General features: G+C 33.7%; 2 protein-coding genes across 2 annotated transcripts; one reads left to right on the top strand and one right to left on the bottom strand.

Moving 5' to 3' along the window:
* Positions 1-192: 192 nt before the first annotated feature.
* On the bottom strand, positions 193-2,396 carry LOC146897976 (putative xyloglucan endotransglucosylase/hydrolase protein 27). Its single transcript, XM_085733995.1, has 2 exons — positions 1,967-2,396; positions 193-1,091 (listed from the first exon to the last, which is right to left on the bottom strand). The coding sequence occupies exons 1-2, from the start codon at positions 2,347-2,349 to the stop codon at positions 788-790; spliced, it is 687 nt and encodes a 228-aa protein (XP_085590121.1). The 5' UTR covers positions 2,350-2,396; the 3' UTR covers positions 193-787.
* Positions 2,397-6,901: 4,505 nt separating this feature from the next.
* LOC146897975 (F-box protein CPR1-like) lies at positions 6,902-7,716 on the top strand. Its single transcript, XM_085736490.1, has 2 exons — positions 6,902-6,925; positions 6,973-7,716. The coding sequence occupies exons 1-2, from the start codon at positions 6,902-6,904 to the stop codon at positions 7,714-7,716; spliced, it is 768 nt and encodes a 255-aa protein (XP_085592616.1).
* Positions 7,717-24,924: the final 17,208 nt, after the last annotated feature.

The raw sequence follows: 24,924 nt of genomic DNA, 5'->3' as shown, positions 1-24,924 counted from the left end.
AAAAAAAATCAGAAAAGCCACCAAACTAGATGCTAACATCCTCTGGATAGTCTATTTATTATAAAGGGTTGCAAATGAATAAAAACCAATTTTATGTACAGTAAACCTACCAACCCTTGTACCAAAAGTATAAAAATGTGAGTTCCACAAAAATTACACCAATAAAACAAAATATGCATAAGCTCTTGAATATACTGTGGCATAGTCGGAACCACTTTATATAGGCTTAAAAACCCAAAATCAGTTGCTTCAAAATTGTTCATGAGATAGATGCTCTTACATGTCAAGTTACAACAATCAATTAACATGTTAATGCCCATAAATCATGTGGCAAACAAGTACAACAAACAAAGACAATGCTCAAATTGAATGACACTCGAAACAGGGCAAGTTCTATAGTATGGTGGTCCACCGTCGACCTCCGCGATAAAGGGATCAATAGTACACCAGTATTTGAAATTGCTCGAAACTCCAATAATAACTGATGTCGATCTTCACAAGAAGTTTATGAGACAGTGAACTAACAGTGTAAATAGATGTAAATTCCTCAAAACTCAATTTATATTTGTTTTCCCTACCTTTTGTCAAATCAGTATCAACCTGATTATCGTCTCAGTTGTGAGAACAAAGAGTACCATGAACTTCTACTTCTGAAGGGAAGTGTCAATCTTTGCTAGCATTTTGAGATTTTTCAACTACCAATACACAGCGAACCACCTATCACGGATACACACTGTGTCTGAAAACAGAAGATAAAAACAGAAAAGCACGAGATCTAGAGCCATAATCATTCGACAGCATTGCTCAAAGGTACATGAATATCCTTATAATGACAAACATAAGGAACATCAGCTCCACAATACTTCCCAGTCCACTCTCCCTCAGCAATACAACTAGCATCCCAAATAGAAGCATACAAATACATAGCCTTTTCAGGAAACATATCACCCTCTTTCCTCTCCTCCTTCCTCAACAACTTCCCATCAATCCACCACTCAATCAACCCGTCACCCCACTTGATTCCGTACTCATGAAACCCATCAGACGAATCAAAACCCAGTTCATGTATCTTTTCATTGTTTCCATTACCGGTTGAAAAGCATTGTTAAACCCATGTAAGAGAAAATAAATTGTGAGAAAAATGAATTATTTAGAAATAATAGAATGAATAATAATGATACAATTAGGTACGATATGGTAACTAACATAACAAACTTCCACCTAATCAACTAACTTTCAGGGTCTATTGGCAAAACATATTTTTGAACTTATAGCTTATAACTCATGACTACAAAAGACTCGTTTGATAACTGTCATTTTCTCACGAGCTTTTATCCTATTTTTACCAACATATAGGGTATGTTTGGTAAGGTCTGTTTTTGAGCTTATAGCTTATGTCTTATAAGCTCATTTGATTAAAAAAGACATGTTTGGTAATGGTCACTTTCTCACAAGCTTATAGTGTTTTTTCATAAGCTAAATCAAGTAGCTTATAGCTTAAAGCTTATTACTTTTTATCTCAATTTTACTCTTGCAATCTTAGTTAATATATATATATTAATCAAATGCACATTTTTTTGTCATTTCATATTTATAAGTTACTTCAACCGCTAATTTTACCAAACACTACGAATACAATCAGCTATAAGCTACCTTATAAGTTATCCGTTATAACTTCATCTGCTATAAACTAACTTATTAGCTATCCGCATTTTTATACCAAATAGAGTCATAGTGTTTTTTCATAAGCTAATTCAAATAACTTATAGCTTATCAATTCTACCCTTGTAACTTTAATAGAAAAAGATAGTTCAACTTCTAATTTTATCAAACACTAGAAATTCAATCAATTAGCTTATTCCCAATAAGTTATATCACAATAAGTTATAAGTTAGTTTATCAACTATCCACTATAAGCTACCTTAAATCAATTCTAACAAATTTCTAACTATAACGAACATTACCGTTAGAGTAATAGTTGGTTTGAACGATGGTGTTATCTTTCCCAAGAAACTCAAAATCAATCTCATCTTGCGATTTATCACCTTCGTGTGAGGAAAGGTAGAAGTTGAAGTTAAGACCATCTGTGTTCCCTTTAGGAGTTTGAATTTTGGCGGTGAAGGTTCCATATAGGAAACGGGTGGTGGATCGCCATCGTGCACCGCCGCGGTGGTCGTAGGTGAGGGTGATGGTGTTGGAGACAGGACAGTGGGTACATGCTTCTGGAGTGTAGTCGATTGCGATTTGCTTCAATGGTTGGGTTTGGTGAAGCGATTGATCCGCCATTGTTGAGTGATGAAGAGAAAGGGATAGAAAAGTCAATGAAAGGAAAGGAAATACTTTATTCATATGTGAAACTGGACTTAATGAAAGGATAGAAAGAGGTTCTTCTTTTTTTAATCCACAAAAATATGCTACTCCCTCCATCCCATTTTATCAGGTTTTTTTTTTTTTTTTTTTTTTTTTTTTTCATTTCGTATATATTAAGAAAAGGTGTATAAGTGAAAAAAAATTAGTTTTTGAGTGTCTTGTTAATTATTGATGTATTCTTTCTTGTCATTAATGTAATGTAGAATATATTGAATTAGGAGTGATGAAAGTAATATTAATTAGGGCTATAATTGGAAAAAAGTAATTATTATTATATTGAAAAATGAAAAATGAAATTGGTCAGTTTTTTTGGAACAATCTTTTTTTCTTAAGATGACTCACATATTATGGGACGGAGGGAGTATATGCCCGCAAGTGGACGGTTTTACCTAGTGGTAAAAAGTATCGATTTCACGGAAAGTTTACATTATTAATATTATCAATCTAACTGTTAGTTTTGATTAGCTGAAAGGGAATAATTTTATAAAGAGGAATGTTTGTTTAATTAAAATCCAGAAATTATAAAGTGTTTTAGAATTGTGGTTTAATCATAATGATAAATCTGACATTTCCTTATCTATCCTCTATTTTATACTGAATTTGTTTCTAATGACAAAGTATTCATTTGGTATTTCATGTTTCCTCTAAAAATACATGAATGTATCTCGAAACAATGATCAAGTCTATTCTTATGGTTGATCATTGTTGAGCCCCTTTGAGTACAACTGTTTTGATTGTCTTTCTAACCTCATTTGTTTCAATATCAAACTTCACCTCTCGATACTTCGTTCGGTATTTGAAATATGATTAAATGATAACGAGGTTATATTAGAATAGGAACTCAAATAAAATAGAGTCTAGACTTGGGATTGATTTGGATTCCATCATTAGATTATTCCAACAATCACAAAACTATAAAAAGTCCACTCACACACGATCATAGTAGACAAAATATTATAAGATAAAGACATGGAAGTAAATGACATAAATGTAAATGACGGAACGCTAACAAAGCGATAAAGAACTTGAAATAAAAATTGCTGGAAATGTAAAGAACGGAAGTATATGGAAAAAAATGCAGGAACTTGATTTCAACGTTTGAGTAAGATTACAAGTATGAAGTCATGTCTTTTGCCTTAGAAATGAGGTCTATTTATAGCCTAGAATCATAGAAAATAAATTAATTTCAAGTTACAAGCCATAAATAAGAGAATTTCAAAGGTTTGTGACAAACCATTTTGGTTCTGCACATGGCGCACTAGTCGTGTGCCTCAATGCACGGGTCGTGCTTGTTGATGGTCTTTGAAATTCTGCTTTGTATGAAGGCACACGGATCGTGTGCCAGAGCGCACTAGTTGTAACACCCCAGACTGCTTTTAGGATTGCCGACTGACCCCACAAATCAGCACAAGTCTTTTTAGCGTGTTTTGTCCTCACTCGCACGCTTACATGTAAACTTCCCCCGATAAGCGTGCGAGTGAGGACAAAACACGCTGAAAAGACTCGTGTTGGTTGTAATTTTATGAACTAAATTGATTAGTACAAAATGTATTTGATGACTATATTGATTAACAAAAGACACCTTTAAAAATCAAAATAGCTTATTTTAAAGACACATTTGGATTTTTTTTTTTTTAATTTTCATCAATTCAAAAATTAAATTAGATGTGTACCCAAACAATTTTGTCATTTTAACAATTATTCATCTCAACCTCCAAGTGTTGGAGGGAAAGATGGGAGGGCATTTAGGATGAAACTTTTGAGCTACATTACTTGCATATGATTGGTTTTTTATGGTGATGGGATTGAGTGCGGTATTGAATCTCTCCCTGCATCCCCCTCGATAGCATAATATTTCCATTATGCTATTGTTTCAAATCACAACATTTATCCTTCCATTTTTAGGTGCTAAAGATAATTTTTGGAGCATATTTGGTTCATATTAATTCTTTGCTGACATTTATTCAAAAATAAGAAATATGAAAATATGGGGTCTCTTAATACTTTTAAATTTTGTGACACCATAGTTATTTTAATTGATTTTGTGACTAAATATTCAAGTTCATAAAAAGGGTTCTTTTACTGCAAGTGATCCTGAAATTTAATATCAAGATGTCAATTTGATATGAGCCATCATCTATTAAGGATTTTACACCACAAACCATGTAATAATGCAACATATTATTTTCCCTACTGAAATAAATACAATGCTAATTTCATGGCCTATTGATTTCTTGTTAATATACTGGTATGAAGATTGATATCAAAGTCTGGTTTGCAAATCATGTTTGCTGCTTTGAAGCTAGAATAGCACTAATGTGATAGTGTTAATCAACATCTGACAAAATTCCTATAGTTTATGTTTGGAAATCCAATGTGTTATATATATACTAGAGTCAGAGTAAAGCTACATGTGCTCTGCTTTACTCCGACTCTAGTATATTAATAACACCAGTGGCGGAGCGAGAAAAAAATACTAGGGTGGGCCGTCAAGAGTGGTGGAGCTAATTTTTTTTTTTTTGTGGAAAGACAATTTATTGGTGGCCAATTTGTTTAACACGTTAAAATTCAGACTAGTTTTCAACTCGATCAATATACTAGGTCTTTGATCGAACAACTAGATTATCAATTAAACGACATAATTTTTTTTATTAGGAACTCCTCTATGTAACTCAACTTTTATAAAAAAATATAGATATTAAATCGGATTGAACTGGATGACCAAGTCTAATTTTTTATTGAAGAAAAAATCATGACATACACTAAAATCAGTAAAATCATTGCAATATAAAATTTATTTATAATCATGTCAAATAGTGAAATTTGTCCAAAAAAAAGTAAAATAGTGAAATATATTTTAATTTAACAAAGAATATAGTATTTACAAAATTAACTATTTGAATGATATAAGGATTTTTTTTTTGAAAGAATTATATAAGGACATTTTAACATTTATCTTATATGTGTTTTATTATATATCACATATAAAGTTGTTTTAAAATGAAAAAAGTTGTGTTTTATAAATTCCTCTATAAAATGTATTTTTTTTACAAATCCTCTATAAAATGTTGTGTTAAAAGTGCTCCATTGATTCATCGCTGCCAATTAATAACATTTTTTAATTAAAAAAAAAAAAGGAATCCAAAAGACCTTTGGCAGGAAATAATAATAATAAAAAAAAATCGATCCTAGAAAAAAAGCTTTGGCAAGAATCGATCCTAGAAAAAAAGCTTTGGCAAGAATCGATCCTAGAAATGAAAAGAATCGAGATCCTAGTCCTAGAAATGAAATCTTATAACCTTATCTTATGAAAAACAAGAGACTTGCCAACCAGTGAACTGAACAACACTATATGTAATATCTTGCACAAACTAGTATATATAATATAGTTGTATAATTCTTTTTTTGGGGGTGGGCCATGGCCCACCTTGGCTCATGAGGGGCTCCGCCTCTGAATAACACATTGGATTTTGATTCTCTCGAGATTGTTAGTTGTTAAGGTAAAAGTATCTGGAATTCAGTTTTTTCACCTAGATTTACTATTTATCATCGGATTGGTTCATCGTTTTCACGGATCTCGAAATGAAAAGCCACTAACCAAACCAAACTAGATCGGTTTCAATTGGCTCGGACAGGTTTCAAACCGAACCAAACAAGGTCGGATATTTTTTTGGTTTGGTTCGGTTTGGACTTTCGGTTTCGTTGATTTTGTCCGAAACACTTACACCCCTATTCATGGGAATGATCGAAAATATTGATAATATATGAAGACGGCAAAGATAGGAATGTAAATTTGAACATGGTTTTAGAATTTTTTTTATATATGTTGTAATAAATAAGGTTGACTGTACATTTTGACCGTGAATAATAATTTATATTGAATTACAAATAATAATTTACGCGAATAATCAATGTACGGGTCAAAGATCTAGTATTTTAGAATATAGATTTAGCTTTCTAGAACTATAGCTCGAAAACCGTCCCAATAACCCCCCCTAAAACACATGTTTGGTTCAATTACAAAAGGAGGATGCTCTATCTCTATCTCCCTCACTATTATAAGATCCTTTTGACTTGGATTGTGCTATCAAAATCTTAAATCGCTTCTTTTCTTTTCTGTTTCTTCTCCTTTTTCACTTAAAGAGAGAGATAGAGAGATTTCAATTCATGGCTTTTAGAACATATAAGAAGGTTACTACTTCTCATATACACAACGACATTGCTTTCTCTATACTCTCCAAATTGCCTCTTAAATCTCTTACACGATTCACATGCGCTAAAAAATCATGGTCTCTTTTGTTCCAAAACCCTATTTTCATGAACATGTTTCGCACCAATGTCATATCCAAACATGACGAGAACGACGACATGATGTGTCTCCTGCTAAAGCAAAGGACACAAATGATTCCATATCGCGAATCATTGTGCATCCTTTATGAAGATAGATTTCATGATTTACTGAGATTAGATTGGCCGCCTCCTTTTCCACAGGGCGACCCACACATTAAAATTTTGGGCTCCGCTAGTGTTAATGGCACTCTTTGTCTCTACAAAGGTATTGGTATGTACATAACAATTGTATTGTGAAACCCTTGTACAAAGGAATTTAATATCATTCCTCATAGCCTTCAAGCCTACGAGGATATTGAGATTAATTTACGTCCACAGGGATTTGGGTACGACCATGTTAGAGATGATTATAAGGTGATTCAGAAGGTTCGATATCCCTTAGAGTTCGATGGAAATTGGGAGATGGATTATAATGACACTTTCCATGAGGCAGTAGTAGAGATGTATGACTCCTTCTGGGAGATATACAGCCTTAGAAGTAACTCTTGGAGGAAATTCAATGGCCTTAATATTCCTGTTTCTTTGCGAGATAGTTCTGGAGTGAACTTGAATGAATTCTGCCATTGGTTGGGCTCAACAAGTGATATGGTGTCTTTTAACTTTAGCAATGAGATGTTCTCTGTAACAACCTTGCCCTCTCACTCAGGCATAATGCAAGAACAAGTGAACATGCATTTGGGGGTATTAAATGAGTGTGTTTCTTTTGTCTGTACTGTCGCTATGACTTCTTATTTTCACATATGGATTTTGGGTGAACTCAATGTCAAGGAATCATGGACTAAACTCTTTGTTGTTGGACCTTTAACTTGTTTTATGCGTCCTATTGCGGTTGGAATAAAGAGCATTATATTCTGCATAAAAGAAAACTTGGAGTTAGCCCAAATTGATTTAAGTACCCAGACGATTGAAGACATTGGGTTTGAAGCAGAGTCAATTTGTAAGCAGAATGTAATTTATAAGGAAAACTTTCTTCCTTTTGGAGGAATGGATAATTAATTCCTTTATTAGTTTAATTTCAAAGCAATGAGCCAAGAGGTTTATAAACAATGCTATCAAGCTATTTATATATAACTTGTCGGTTTCTCATAATTTATTGATGCTTCACTCTGTTTCTATTTGCATATTGTTCTGCTTTTCTCTTCTTTTCTGCATTACCGAAATATTGTTATAACAGTAAAAATCTACACTTATTTTTGGTATGATGCCTTACTAATTCACTACATGTTTAAAATTTAAAGCCCATTACAATCTACCATATATGGTCTGTGTAATTTTGGAATCGTAGAGGACAGATGTCGTATACGATGTCAGAACATCAGAAATGACGAACTGCAATGTCAAGACATCGTAACGGCAGATATAACAATAATAAATAACTTAATGTAAAGTGCAGGAAGGAAATAACACAAAGTATTTGTTAACCCAGTTCGTTGCAACCTCACCTACATCTGGGGGCTAGCAAGCCATGAAGGAAATTCACTAAAATAGTATCAATTCAAAGTACTATGTTTACCACCCCCGGTTCACACGTGAACAATCTCTAGTTCACTGCCTTCTCACTTAATCACTACCCGTGCAATTTCTACCTAAGACTCTCACTAGTCCTAGATATGAGAGATCCCTCTCTCACTTCCTCTTAGTCACAGATCCAGTGATCCGTCCTTAAAGTAACATGAATGGAGACACTCTCCTAGACAAAGAATCAACTATTGTTTACAAGCTTTGAGTGATTCAGAGTTTACAACTCAATTATAGTCCAACTTTATGCATCAACGTGATACAAGAGTGACTCACATCAAAGACTCAAAAACCCTAAAAAGATTCTTTTATCAAGCGATGATTTTGATCCCATACAACTCAACAACAACAAACCAACTTTGTGCTTTTGATATTCAATAGCAGCAACCAGAGAGGTATACAATAAAGCACAAGGCTTAACTCTTTCTTTGATATGACGGTTTTGGTACTTCACAAGGGTTTGAGTCTTCCTTTTTATATAGCCATTCAACAGCATGGAACCTTTCGTCATAGGCTAAAGAATCAACAAACCAAATCATATATTCAATCTTCACAAATTTCTAGGAGCAAAAATATTATTTCCTTAAATGGCATGACATCCACTTTAGGAAATACGGTAATGCATAAATCGACTTCTCACGCTTCTTAGGCAGCAATCCACGTGAATCAAATCTTCAGAGAATATTCAGAAATCATCATGTTTAAAATAAATCTCCAAGTAAGCGGATCAAGGCACACTATGATGTGATACCAACATGTTAAGACATCTTGCTAGAACTATTGTTTTAACAAAATGTAGCCAACACATGTCTACAAACCCAACAATCTCCCCCTTTGGCAAGTTTTTGGCTAAAACAATCTTAGCATGAATCTTCAAAATACAAATAACTTGCACAGATTGAAAAAATAGTGAGAGATCATTTGGTCATACCTTCTTTCACTTTAACATAGGATTATAGCACGAAAGAGGATAACAGAAGAACTTTAATATTATTTAAAAAGAACAACTTTAAATATAATGCACAGATGGATATGTTGAGACATCATCTAGTACATCAGAGGCATATGCAGCGGAATAGAATAGAACCCAGCGTCAAAGATAAATTCAGGAGAAATAAACTCCACAAAGAGTAAAAAAACTCTCATAAGCTTATAGGGTTGATCAACCCAAGGAGAAATAAACTCCTACATAGAATGCATCAGAGAAAAAAAATAAATTTCTCAAATTATCAGGATGTCAGAACTTCTAATAGGACATCAGTTCACCACACACCCACATGCATTCAGTTCATCAAGCACATACTAGCAATATACATATAATCATGCAATCATCAGGCTAGTAAACATATACAACTTTCCCCCTCAATGGTAGATCAATAAAAATTATGTTCTCCCTCAGACAATACTTCTTTAAAAACATGCATAATAATCTACCATACCAATAGAGCTACTCCCCCTCAAATTTAAAACCCATGCCTATATAACATGCCACAACAACATGCATAAAATTCAATCATAACAACAAGCATGACATTCTACTCCGCCTTTTTAGCCATAAAATCTGACAAACTTCATAGGAGACACAAGAGTCGTAAGTAGTAGGTCATTGGAGTCATAGTACATAAGTGCACATATATCTACTACCATATAATGTGCAGAGCTGATACCAGCAAGATAACATCATAGGAGACATACCACATCAGATAAAAATCAGCAGCGAAAGGAACATGCCAAAACAACAAAGATCACAATGTCTGAAACATGTGGTCCGACACAAAGCCAATAGTCAAAAGTCAAAGTCACTCCCTTTTGCTTTGGAGTTCATATGACCTCACAATCTCATGGTGTTGTCTCAGATAGTTCTCAGGGATTATAACCAGAAAGAACTACTAGAAGCTTCATAAATCTCACCATGCTTCATAGTTTGATAAAACATATCATAATTACCAAAATCCAGTTTCTCATGGCACTTACCATCATCAGTAACTATCTTCATAATAGCACATACTTTCACTTCAATACACTGGCTTCAGAGTGAAAGGACATAATATCCATAGGAGCAAAGGGAACGTTCACAGAGATCCTCTTCCAACAAAGTTTCTTCCTGGGAACATGATGTCCATGACATCATTCTCAACATCTTTCTCAGTATCACTAAATCAGAAATTAGCAGCAGTGGATTTAGACACTCATAAAGTAATAACTAGATCTGAGCATTATCACATATAATACTTCTCAACAGAATGCACATCCATACATAACTAGTCAGGAACAGGATCAGTTCTCGTACATGCATATTTTGATCAAAAGCTTGGCCAAGTGGAAGATCATCAATATCAGTTTCTTCCATCACATTCAGAACCTCAATTAATATTCACAACCCATTAGCAGGTTGATCTTTAACCATATCAGGTCGAGGAACCATAACAACGTCAGTTTGGGAAATCTCATAACCGGTTTCAAGAGCAGTGACAAGTTAGTTAAGGGATGTTACAACATCCGGTACGACATCAGACTTGGATATAGTATGAGAAGTCACTATATTGTAGACTCAACAACAGCTTTAATGCTGAGAATAATTAGGGTTCTGGAAAGCTCATATAAATCATCAATATCCTCATAAAAAGGTTCAACAATGCTTTCTCTTTGGACATGAGATGTTACAACATCTGGTTCAACAAATGAACCAATGACGTTATGAAAAATGGGCTTGGTGGGTTCATTAACAGAGGCACCAACAAAGGCAACAGAAACATATGATGTACTAGTTGGTTCAACAGCCCTATTAGGGACAAGATCTACTTGACTCACAAAAACAAGTTTCAAAGATGTTTCAATATTCGGTTCAAAATGGGTTTCAGCACAAAGTTCAACATGCAAAAGTGAAGCAGTTTCAGATGGATTCAAAACATTTACAGAAGCAATGGAAGTTTCAGTAACATCAGGATTTTTATCCACATACTCAAAAGGGCTTTTGGGAACATTGAACGGGTAAGATAAAGTATCAAGAGAACTTACATTTTCAGCGGGTTTTTTAAAATGGAAATAACTTCCATTATTTCACGTGCAACTCTAGTTATAGTAAAAAGAAAGTATCTGTTTGCATGCTTCCACAACTGTAATTGCTATAAATTCTCATACAAGCAACTACCTAAAGGAGCCCCTTAAGTTCTCAAAATTTTCACAGTGTAATGTCATGACAACTTGCTCGACATTGAAGATTTGTTGGTTCAAAATTTGAAGTTACTCATTTGTTGGAAATGCCTAATTGCATGACAACTTGCTCGACATTGAAGTATAGCAAAACTTAAAAAATCATAACAGAATAATTTATGGCGGGGTTTAGCCATAAATTATATTATATCATGCGATGAACAAAATCTATTAATTAACCAGAATAATTGAAAGAAATGTTACGCATAGGAGAACATGTGTAACACAGGAAATCACAGTTAAGCACGTGCGATGGCTTAGAATAAACACCTTGAGGGTTTGTCATCTTACTGTAGTCACCTTATTTTTTAAAATAACTTAATTTCTCCTCCTAGTTGTTTAACGTTGGTCTGTAGTTCAGTGCAGTGTAGATGCAGTTTGTTAGAAGTAGTTTCTGTCATATCCTCTGCTTTATTATATTTCTGAGCTACAAATTTCAAGAGAATAGAGAATAGTTTCTAGAGAGAACTTATGTAAATCATCATACTTAGTATCCCTTCTATATTCTACCCTTCAAATTGTTTACTTTATGCTTTATCAAAACTGTAAAGGCCTTTGGGTATTTGGTTGTATTAAAACCACTATCAAATAATATCTTCAGTGCATCCAACTAAAAGATATGCTGCAAAGTAAGATTGAATTCTTAGTCTAAAAATGTATTGGGTTCAAAGGACTAGGAGAAAGCATTATAAATTTTTAACATTCCCACATTTCCATCTTCAACTTTCTTCATTCTTATGATATGTTTCTATCCACTCAATGCAGATTTAGCCATTGAATCTTATAACTTCCTACATGTTTCATTCTTAATCCACATATAACTTTTTCATAAATATGTCATCATTGAATCATGGAGTGCCAATAATTTTTGCCAACAATGTTTTTCTATGACAACCACCTTACCATGTTCATCATGTAAGAGAAAGGAAAGTAGAACCAAGGCGTGTGTGTACTGATATGAGCCATGATCTATTAAGGAATTTACACCACAAACCATGAAATAATGCAACATATTCTTTGCCCTACTACAATGCTAATTTCATGGCCTATTGATTTCTTTTTAATACTAGTATGAAGATTGATATCAAGTCTGGACAGTTTAATAGTTTTTGATTTATTTTGTAAATCATGTTAGCCCTCTGAAGCTAGAATAGCAGTAATGTGATAGTGTTCATCAAGATCTGACAAATTTGTGAATTATGTGACTATGCTCCAAAGCAGAAATATTGTAATAAAATAATTCATTCATTGAAAAGAGAAGATTAAAAAGAGAAAACAGAAGACTAAAAAGGTATAGGAAAATCATTCGTTCATTAAAAACAAGTAGGAAATGGTAGAAATTAATCAATCCCATAACAAGAAAACAAAACAAAACAAAAGAGTACTAGAAAATTAATGGAATTGCAGTGTGGGATTGTTTTTAATGGTTCTTTCTAACATACGCCTAGCTATTTCCAAATGGTGCTGAGACACTGGTTTTTGAAACCGGATTCCGCAAGTTGGACACTTATGGTAGGGGTCTTCTTTAGCCCAATCAGGGGCGCAGTCGTAGTGCATACCGTGCTTGCATTCTGGAAGTATACACTCTTTCTCACCATCTACAAACTCCTTGTAACAGATGGAGCAAGATCCACTGATTGGGTGGGTGTTGGAATCGGAAGAGGTGTAGGTCAAAGTGGGAAGATACTTCCGGAAAGAAATACGGTAGGGAATCAGCTTCTACGGACCAAATCGTCGTCTGCGGTTATTAGCATTACCATTCATGATTGATTGAACACGAGAACGAAGAAAAACAAAACACGTAGAAGGGCAGGGGAGACACAGAACCCTAAATCCAATTGTGGGCTAATTCAAGAATCTACAATCTTTTTTATAAAAGTAGGTCAAGTCAACAAATTTAGAACTAACACCATATTATATTTCATACCCTGTAACAACCTAAAGACAATGGAAATCCAAAAACTCATACTGTATAAAGCTTTTACTTGCCATATCTATTGTCGTCCCGGAAGAATTTAACCTAAACGGCAATCTAGTGCTATAAAACTGCCGAGACAGTGGGATACAGGGAAAATGTTGAATCCATACGAAATATGTTTTATTTGCACTCTTACCAAGCATTAGTAGTAGGTTAATTCGGTGACTCAAACCAATGATAGCAATTTCAATCATTGTGCCACTTTCCTCCCTTCCATAGAACAATTTTACATATATTATAACTAAATATTAAAAGTTAAACCCATGTTCCTAGCTATTATGTTAGTTTTCTAAATCATCATGTATAGTGGATAGAAGAAAAGCAGAAGTACATTAAGTTTAGCTAGAAATTATTGATCCATCATTCAAAAATGAAATCATCAAGATAGAAATACTAATAGCAGCTTAACATACTCAACACAGACGTCTTTGTGGTTGACAAATAAAAAAGGTGTAAACTAACCATGTTGTATAACAATCGACCACAACCTGCATCCGAATAACAGCCCGTATCAGGTTCTTTTTGCACGTTTCTGGCGTTGAACCAAAGCCATGACAAAGAAGCCCGGCAATCTTAACATGATTAAGTGCAGCAGGTTCACTAAACTATATATAGTTGATGTGGAATAAACAAAAATATGAAAAAGAACGGGCATACCCTTGTGAATTTTTATAGCAAACGAAAATCACAAAAATTAACAATCAGATTTCATCCATCACAACACAACAAGATAACACAGACGGCACTGGACTTCGTCGGCGCAAAATCAGCTGACAGTAGGTACTGACACAGCGGCAAATTTCATCTGCCATTTCTGGGGAAAGAGCATTTCATATGATAGAAACCTTGCAATTTTTTCGAACCAAATTTTTGGGCGGCAATCTTCTTCCAACTTACAATAAAGGAATGGCAAAAACGATTTCCTTCAAAATGGAAGGATGAACAGCAAAATTTCTCCATAGGACTATGTGAAGATTATTCCTAGATTTACTATTTAGGACTATTTTTTTTTTGTCTATAGAATTTTATTTTATCCTCCAAACTTATTTCTTGTATACCTTTTGACAAATACTAAAAAAAGGAATCATAGGCATCCAAATTCAACATCAGTCTTATTACAATGATCACTATCTTGCAATTGTCCAATTGATAAAAGGAAATCGTAAATATTTGTGACGCACTTAGGATGATCCCCGACCCATCTAATTTGAGTAAATAGTCATTTGATCTCGATACGTGTGAGACATTGTTATCTTTGAATATATCAAAGATGTAAATTATAGATAAACCCTCAGAAGGCTAGGGAAGAAACCACTCTCTATAACACTACCAAAAATTGTGAATTATGTGACTATGCTCGAAAGCAGAAATATTATAATAAAATTCATTCATTCATTCATTCAAAAGAGAGAAGAATAAAAAGAGAAAACAGAAGAGTAAAAAAATGTATAGGAAAATCATTCATTCATTCATTAAAAAGAATCAGGAAATAGTAGCAATTAATCAATCCTATAACAAGACCTTAGTAACAAAACAAAATAAAATAAAATAAAACAGTACTAGAAAATTATTATTGCATTAGTAATTAAGTAATTACTAAAAAGGAGGAAATTGCACTTCAGGAAAGTTTCTGATGGTTGTTTCTTTCATAAGCCTAATTACTTCCAAATGGTGCTGAGACAATGGTCTTTCAAACCGGATTCCGCAAGTTGGACACTTATGGTAAGGGTCTTCTTTAGACCAATAAAGGGCGCAATCGTAGTGCATACCATGCATGCATTCTGGAAGTATACACTCTTTGTCACCATCTACGAACTCCTTGTAACAGACGGAGCAAGATCCACCGATCGGGTGGGTGTCGGAATCGGAAGAGGAGTATGTGAAAGTGGGAAGATGCTTCCGGAAAGAAATATAGTTGGGAATCAGCTTCTTCGGACCAAATGGTCGTCGTCTGATTGGTTTATTAGCATCACCAGCCATGGTTGATTGGTTGAACACGAGAACCCAGAAAAACCAAACACAGAGAGAAGAACCCTAAATCCAATTGTTTTGTTTGATTGAGATTGAAATTGAAATTTGGTTTCTATTCTATGCTATAAATATATATACACACACACACAAATATATGCCCCGTTCAATTCTATGCAAATTCTAAATCCAATTCCTTAGTCTCCAAGTTTTGTTTAAATATTCTCTCAAAAAAAAAAAAAAAAAAAAGTTTTGTTTAAATATTTTGGAACACAATTAAAAATATTATGGTGCACAATCTAAAATATTCTGATATGCAATCTAATATATTTTGATACTTGATATGAAATATATGTTTGTCTTGAATATAATATATTTTTGTACTCAATATATTTTGTTATTCAATTTGAGATATTTTTGAACTAAATCTAATATGTGAATTAATTGTTCACAAAGTAATATTTGGGATTAATATATGTTTACCCCCTGTAATATTAGCTATTTCCAGTTTACCCCCTGTAAAAAAAATTGTTTAGATTCCAACCCTATAATTTGAAGATTATTTGGTTTTGGATATTCATGACATCAAATTACAAAATTTAAGATATTTTTGCCCCCTGTAATTTGAGAGAGTTTTGGTTTACACCCAATCATATCATCGATTTTGTACAGTCAAAATCTATGAAGGTCCAAAATCAAGGAATCTTCAAATTATAGAGTTGGAATCTAAACAATTTTTTTTACAGAGAGTAAACCGGAAATCGCTAATATTACAGAGGGTAAACATGTATTAATAGTAATATTTGAATTACTTGTTCCCAAAATTTCTCATATATTAGTTATGAATTTTCCCAAAGACTATTGTCAATGCCACAACGGCTCCTTACCAACGCCTATAAGGGCCCGTTTATTATAACTTTTTTAAAATAGATTTTTGTAGTGTAATATATTTTTGTTATAATTTTTTTAACAAAGAAATTTTCAACGAAAGCTTCAAATGAAAATTTTGTTTGAATAGCTTAACTTAAAATGTCATTCTAAGTATTTCATCATTTTGTTATAATTTTTTTAGGATACTAACATTTTGAAAAAAATCTCTAAAAAAAAAGCTATTTCAAATAGTTTTTCATAAAAAACAGTTTTGTAAGATGCCATTTTGAAAAAATATGTGATTTTTACTATGTAAAATCTTGAACACTGAATATTTAAGTTATACCAAATGAGTTTGAAATAACTTCTACTATTTTTGAGTAAATTTCCAAAAAATACATTTTCAAAAATACAAAGAAAAATCCATTTTTTTAAAATCTAAAATAAACGGGCCTAAAATGCACCATTCACCACAAACACAAAAGAAAAATGTTCTTCTCCCAACAAGTTTTGCTCACTCCCAACCAAACTTCCGAAAATGCCCCTAACGTGAGTTAACTCACTCATATATAAAACCAACGTGAGTTAACTCGCGCTGAGTGAGTTAAGTCATGCATGTGTTAAACTCAGAGTGACTTAACTCACGCTTGAATTAACACCTGCGTGAGTTAACTCATGTTGTGTATGTGTAAAAAAACAGAACAGGCAGAAACTCAATTTTCCCTAATTTTCTTCATTCCTTCATTCATTAATACATCCATTCATTCAATTGCAACCATTTTTCATCATTCATTCAAGCATTCATTCAATCATTCAATCACTCATAATTAAAATACGCATAATAAAACCAAAAATACGCAAAATAACATAAAAACGCAAAAGTGCAAGTGTAAATATATTACATCCATATCTGACAAAATGTCATAAAAAAAACTACAAATATACAAAAGTCATAAATAAAGACCCTACTGCTCATGTGGACTATGACTCTTACTCCTCCTTCGCGGAACCGGCACCTCTTGCAGAATGTTATACTCGGACCTGATTCCCTCCATAATGCCAGCAACGACAGGATTTGAAAACACATCAGGATGCCCCATTATTGCACTCTCCACTCTGGCTATGATGTTGCTGATGATCTGGAATGGATCGGGAGGTTTTCTGACCCACTGCTGCTCAACAAGAACCTCGTAATGAGGGATAGGAATTGTGTAGTCAGAAACGACCACATGGGTGATCATAAGAGGATGGGATACTTTGTAGAACCAGTTCATGTACCCCTTTGAATTCTTCCACACCTCGTCCTCAGGGACCGGATCACCCATGTCCTCCTAGCTAAGGACATAGACAACAAACTCCATGAAGGCCACAACCACGTCCACTAGCTCAATAACCGAAATCCTCATATGAGGCAATGGAATGGTCTGGAACCAGCTCTGGAAGGTGACAGCACATCTTGTATTTGCCGGCCATGATCCATCTGGAGTACCAGCATACGATGACATGAGCATGATCCATCAAATCAATTGCGGTTCTGAAGTGTCCAGGATCAGAAAAGCCCTTGAGAGGTTTCCATTTACCCACAAGCGGGTCAGCACGTAGGTAATCTTCCTCACGCTTCCTCGGAACGAGTGTCTTGAAGTGCGCCAAAACCCATCCCTACAAACACAAAGAAAGAGACAAATTTATATCAGCACAAGTATCATACAAACAACTATACATTTATGATCCACTAAAAAAAATTACCACAAGTAAGGTCATGTAACCACCAACGGAGCTAACAGCTGAGTCGAAGGTAAGTGAAAGCTGCTCATACAGGAAAGCAAGTCCCATCCCGCCCCATGACCAGTCTCCCACCCTGTCCAAATCCTGAAGCGCAAGCAGCCATAGCAGATTAAGGCTTCTGTTGTTCTTGCCGGCAAAAAGGGTATAGCCAAGCAAGAGCAACAAAAACGCCTTAACGCATGTGGTCCTAACAACACTCTTCTCCTCATCCTCCTCGTCTGTTTCAGGCTCCACCAGCTGATTACACCTATTCCATAGTGAGTAGTAACACCTCTTCAGTTTAGTGTAACTGACACCACCACCACATTGTGCTTTCACCTCAACCCCCGCCTCCGCCTCTATAAAACATAGCTCATCGTCTTTCAGCGTTATGCCCTGGTCATGATCTAACTCCTCCTCCTCAATGAGCCTCCCAGTGATGGTCATCTCCCCGACAGGCATATGGAAGTTGCTGGTGTCATCATGCCATCTCTCTGACAAGGCACAAACGAGTCCGTGACTGATGTTTTTGTACCCAGTCTTAAGGAGGAGGGCAAGACCGGAATCATTCACCGGCTTCCAGAACCAGTCATTTGCTTCGTCCTCCAACGGCACTATCAAGTTACTAAGCCTAAGCTTCCTCTCGTGCGAGACATCAGTCATCTTATACGTTAATTGAAACTGAAATTCAAAAAAACAAACAAGCCAACACCGTTAAAAAAATAGTAAGTTAAATAAATTTGAAATATTCTAACATAAATTTTAATTTATAAGTAAAATAATAATTAAAATAAGTAAAGTTTAATATTCTAACATAAACATGAAATAAGTAAAATAAGTAAAATAATCATTAAAATAAGAAAATTTTAATATTCATAAACATGAAATAAAATTTTAATATTCTTACATCAGAATCGACCCGTAGCCTACATGCCACGTGTTTACCGAAGTTCAGTAAAAACGACAACTCATAAGGCCCCTCAGGAAAACCCTGCGGTCCGGCCTCAAACTCAATCCTCGGCTCCTCCCGAGCCTCACCCTCCTGCTGGTGAGGCTGCTCATACTGAGGCTGATAAGCCTCATGCTCATAATGAGGTTGATATGCCTCATGCTGATGCTAATTATGCTGATACAGTGTCGGGTCCACTATCTGGGAGGCACCCGCCTGTGACGTCGACCCCTCCGCAACATAATCCGTAACAAGCCTCTTCCACCGTCTACTAGGAGCATGAGGAGGGCGTTGTGCGACCCTTTTGGCCCTACACTACCGATAGCAGACTTCATCCCAAACTTAAGTATGTCAGCTCTCTACGGCATATCTGCACAACAATTCAAAAAGCAAAAAATAAATGATTTATTTCATACGGACATTGTGCCATTTGTAACAATTCAACAACAACACTTAAATTTTGGCAGTGTCATTTCAGTCCGTAAACTACCACATTGCAGTCAAACTAACTATAATCAACAATAACAAACCAATTTCTAACTAATTTCATCATCAACAATCCAAAAAACAAACAAAATTTCATTGAGACATTTTATCAAAAGCCTAGAGTCCAACTTTCAATCAACTTAAAATCAAACAATTTCTAAACCCTAAACTACCACATTGCACTCTAAACAACATCTAAACTACAATTCCTAACTTAATTCATCACTAACAATCCTAAAAACTAACATGTAAGTAAAATTTCTAAAAACGTAAAAATGTCAAATTTCTCCAAAATAAAATTATAAATTTAAACCAAAAAAAAAAAGTAGTAGGATAAGCATAACTTACTTGTTGATTTGGTTGATATGATGTTGATTTGGTTGAAGTTGGTGAAATTCGCAAAATTTGGGAGAAAAATCGTATTTGGGAAGTTGCAAATGAGAATGTGTTATGTTTCTGTTGCTGTCATATAACACTTTTAAAGCCACGCAGAGTTATATCATGCCTGAGTTAACTCACGCAAGGGCATTGTTATCACTTCAGTTGAAAACGAGTGAATTTTGATAGGAGAAGAGCAATTTCCAACACAAAATACACAACTTCTATCATTTTAATTAATAGTTCAAACTATTTGCTCTCATATTAACTTGAGGGCCAAAGTTGTTCCATATACCCCGATACTTCAATCGTGACGAAAGTTGTTTAATATCGGTAATCTCTATCACTTAAGATAAGAAAACTTTAAAATAAAAAAAATGTCCACGTTGTTAAGTTTATGAAAATTAAATGATTTACTTGAAAAGAAATAGCAAGCCAATCTGGTATTGATAATTATTGTTTTAAGAGCAAAATATACAAATAGTGAAATTATCAAACAAATTTAACAGATTCTGCAAATGATGCCATTACATACAGAAGTTGCCAACTTTATTCATGAGGACTTGAGCTTAAGTAGCTAGCATGACTCTCTGAGTTTAGAAATTAAGATCAAGTCAACTTCATTACGGATAAGTACAATTCTAGCAGAATGATGAGCCCACACATAAGTTGATATCATCGACTAAGAACATTGATTTTGCTACCTTACACTGAAAATTGGACAAAACCTTGGAATTTTTGAATGAGTTAGGCTTTTTGGGAGCATGTGACACCAGCCTTAAAACAAATAGCCCAATCGCAATTTTAAATTATTTCTTTAACTCATAGGATTCCCAATTACTCCTTTGTCTCAAAATGACTGGTTGACAATTTTGACCTATAATATATATTTACTTATTTATTAGTAAAAATTACAAAAAATTGATGTATTTTGAAAACATTTATCGAAACAAATCAAATATTTTAAATGATATCATGTGTCTTTATATATTAATAGAAAAATATTGTCAAAGTATGTTATATGAATAATACACATGATCAAACAATGTCAATTGTTTTAGACAGAGGGAGTATAAATATATATTTTTTTAATAGGAAGATGACAGTAAATTAATAGCTATGTTAGTTTTTAGGGTATGAATCTCTTTTTTAAAATTCATTTGATGTCTCTTAGTTCACAACTGAGCTATTTACGTGCGATTTTCTTTTTTTGGTAAACCAATATAACACCGGTCCGCTCAACTGATATTCATCAAATACCTAATACTATTATTTGTTCATTTAAGCGGCTGATCTCTTCATTCAAACATATAGTATTTTGTATCTTTTTTCATAGTACACTGATCTATGATCAAACTTCGAACCAAATATTTATGACACCCAAACATCTACACTTGTTTGAACACCATATTGGTTTACATTAATTGGTTTGCCTGAGGCATATTAAGTACACTTAACTAGTGATGTTGAATTTCTGGCTAAACCAGTCACTTCGAGTTGAAAATCAAATCAACTCTACAAATGCGTTAAAGTTTACTCTTGAGCATTTTGTTGCTTGTGAACTTCTACTTAAATTATAAGCTATGATTACACACAAAGATACTTAGTTAAAAAAAAAAAAAAATCTTCACTAAATAAATTCAATAACTTTGCAAGTATTCTCCTTAATTGGTAAGTGGCAATAATTACACAAACATAAAAAACTTGCTAGGTGTCGACATTCTAAATACATAATTATCCAAAAGTTCACAATATTAAAGGACAAATCTCTTACTTCCAAGTTGACAAAAACGAAATTAGTGGCATCTTAATCTTAAGGTCACATTTAGGTGATTAGTCATAATTCAAATGGACCACGTCTTCAACAATAGGACAAAATAGCCATCTTAATTTCACCCGCTAAACACAATTTGCAACAAATTAAATAATCCTAAATCATATCATATAAAAATAAGGTGAAAGCATTTAAGGGTAAATGGAAACAGAAGAAAAAACAAGGGTACAAAAATAAGTGGAGCCCTTAATTCATTCTATCAACAACTGCTAAATTCCAATACGTCACTAGAAGTTATAAATAAACTTTATCAATTAATATTATAATGTATATTAGGGTTATGATTTAACGTTGCGAACCCGTTCTTTGTTTGTGCCCTAATTTTGTATGCTTCTTGTTGTATTGTCTGCTTTGTACTTTAAACGAGCATCCTCGGCTACGGCTTAGCCAACTTCCAAGCTCTCTAGCTATGGATAAATTTTGTAAGGTGTTCAATTTCTTAGCTTATTAACATGATCAGTAATTTACTTACACAAGGGAAAGAGACAAGTTGGATTCTACCAAAAAAAAGAAAGAGACAAGTTGGCTAATAGAATATTAACTTGGGTTTAATCTTTAGGGCATGCAATTTGAATGATTGTAAGTTGGAAGTTAACAATAGTGAAACTTATTTTGACCAAAACAAAACAAAAATGAAGGTGAAGTTTTAATTACCTTATATAAAATTAGTTTCACTTTTAAATTTTAATTTCCTAATTATTAGAATCGTGTAATTTTAATCCATGATCATATTTACATAACATGTACGATGAGTTCAAAATCCACTTAAATTGGTTTGATGATGTTGGTTTAAGACATTACAGTATGCTACTCAGACTCAATTTCGATTCTCTTCAATGCCAATTTAGGTAAACTAGTTTAATTTGTTAAAAAAAAATCCTTTTACGACGAATTCTTAAGTGATTAAAGCAATTTAAATAGATGATTCATTCCATTAAAATAATGATTAATTAAGTTTGATAGATATGTAATTTTGATATATCATGTGTTCAAACTACTTTCTTTTTCTTGTAAACTGTTGAAACTAGTTAACCACAACATAACTTCAATAACCACCAATTTAGATGTGGTTGACCATAATATATCATGTGTTCAACTGCATATAAATTTGAACACATGAAATTTATGGTTAATTACATTTGGGTAATAGTCATTTTTATTCTTAAATGTTTAACGAATAGCATAATAATGTATCAAAATTTTAAAATAATTTTCGATTGTGCATAATGTTAGTCAAAATAGTCCATTACGTTAAAATATTTTGTTAATATTGTGATATTAGTCTTTCAATATACTTATTTATTTTAATATCATGTCCTATAAGTATTTACTGACATATTAATCTCTATATGAAAAGAGTTAACATCAATATTGAAGGACTATTTTAACGTCAGAGGCTATTTTGACTAACAAAATGCATAGTCAGAGACTATTTTAGAATTTAGATACATTGAGGGACTATTGTGATTACTTATTACACATTCAAAGACCAAAATGATCATTACCCCAATTACATTTACGTCCAACATGGTTAATGAAGTATTGATGATTGATAAGTTTCAACATCTGATATATCCATGAATCATTCATTGACTATAATTGACCGTATATTTAAACTACATTGATAAACAACATAAAAAGTTGTCACAATTGTCTAAGAAAGTTGTTTCTCTTGGTAAAGAGTTGGACTCATGTCTTGCAAATATGTGTGTTGAACTTTCGTTGTCAGTGTAATGATCTTTTTTATAGGTGGTCTATAAGTACATTTGTAAGTGTTTGTAAGTCTAAAGGCTTGGGTTAACTTTGACTTCTCTAAAAATAAAACCTAACCTACACTAAGTAGTTGGTTAATTAAATTGCATAAATTGAAACAAAGTGATTGAGTTTAAGTGATTAATAAGCTTCACATAAGAACGAATTGAAGGTGAGAAAACACAAAGGGGGGGGGGGGGGGGGGGGGTGGTAAATTGTGTTAGTTTTTTCTTCTTTTTAAAACTAAGTTCAATGTTCAGATTCTAATAGAGTTCTGAGTCTGGAACAGAGTTCAGAGTCTTATGTAGCGGATAATGTAGAGAGAGAGAGAGAGAGAGAAGAGAGAAAGACACAAAGCAATTATATAGGTTCCTTCCATAATCCGGAAGTAGTCCTGTCCCCCTTGCACTTCCAAGGAGAGTTCGCTAAAATCAATATCTGAGTACAATTGCTCAAAGCACACACGCAAGAGACTTCTTATGCTCAAGCACAAAAGCAAGAGACTTCTAAACAAATACAATTACACAGAAAAATGTTTGAGATTGAACACTTGATATACAATTAGTGGTGTTCACAAATACAAATCAGATACAGACTCTTAAGACTCTATAATTTCTAAGATATGAAAGTTGTTAAGAAATTCTAAGTTAACTTGATGTGAAAACAATTTCAGCAGAGTTTTGGCACTTGTAAAATTGTTGTGAGTCTCTTACAATCTTCAAGTCTTCACTCCTTTATATAGAGATGTGAAAGAGACGTTGTTGATTGCCAGCACATTAAAAGATTCGTTGTTGAAGCTTGATCAACACCAATGATTTGTTGCTTGATATGGTTATTGTCCTAAGAGGGAACAATTTCAAATTCATTCCTTGTATAGAGAATAACCAGCGTAGACGCAGCTGTTATCTTGTACTATTGCAGACATGAAGAGTGAAATAGTGGAGTAGTGGTTGTACAATTGTACTATTGTCCTTTTCCTGCGCTTTTCAGTGGATTTGCCTTCTAATTCCTCTGAAATAGTCACTGCTCCAGGCTTATATTCCTTCTGCAATGATATGAATTCAGAATAACAACTTTTAACCAACTCCAGCTTCCAGTCTTCAGACTCTGATGAACTTCAGCTTCTGATGATCTTCAGACTCTGATGACGTCAACTTCTGGCAGTCAGCTTCTGATGATCTTCAGACTCTTGTTGTCTTCAATCTTGCAACACAAGCTTCCTTTTGTAACTTTCATTACTCTCATTTGTTCTTTCAGAACCAATACTTGAATTTAAGACTTATAAATTTTTGTCTCTGGTCCTGCACACTTGAACAAATATTAGCATATTCAATTGACATTTTAATACCTTGTTATCATCAAAACTTAAGGTGATAATGTTAAACACATTTTGTTTCAACACGAATCGTTCAAAAAACTGATCAAATTTGATTCTTGAGTGGAACATTTTTTTACTAGATATTACTTACCTCCGGATTAAATTTCCAGATTACC

Source organism: Medicago sativa, chromosome 8 (genome assembly GCF_051527215.1).
Source record: "Medicago sativa cultivar Bolivia chromosome 8, Bolivia_mono, whole genome shotgun sequence".
In the NCBI taxonomy this organism is placed as follows: domain Eukaryota; kingdom Viridiplantae; phylum Streptophyta; class Magnoliopsida; order Fabales; family Fabaceae; genus Medicago; species Medicago sativa.
This window is presented reverse-complemented; position numbering and strand designations above follow the sequence as displayed.

Coding starts and splice junctions, on each gene's coding strand:
- LOC146897976 (XM_085733995.1), bottom strand. CDS start 2,349: ATGAATAAAGTATTTCCTTTCCTTTCATTGACTTTTCTATCCCTTTCT. Junction 1,092..1,966: donor CAAACCAACTATTACTCTAA/CGGTAATGTTCG, acceptor ATGCTTTTCAAC/CGGTAATGGAAACAATGAAA.
- LOC146897975 (XM_085736490.1), top strand. CDS start 6,902: ATGGCACTCTTTGTCTCTACAAAG. Junction 6,926..6,972: donor CACTCTTTGTCTCTACAAAG/GTATTGGTATGT, acceptor CCTTGTACAAAG/GAATTTAATATCATTCCTCA.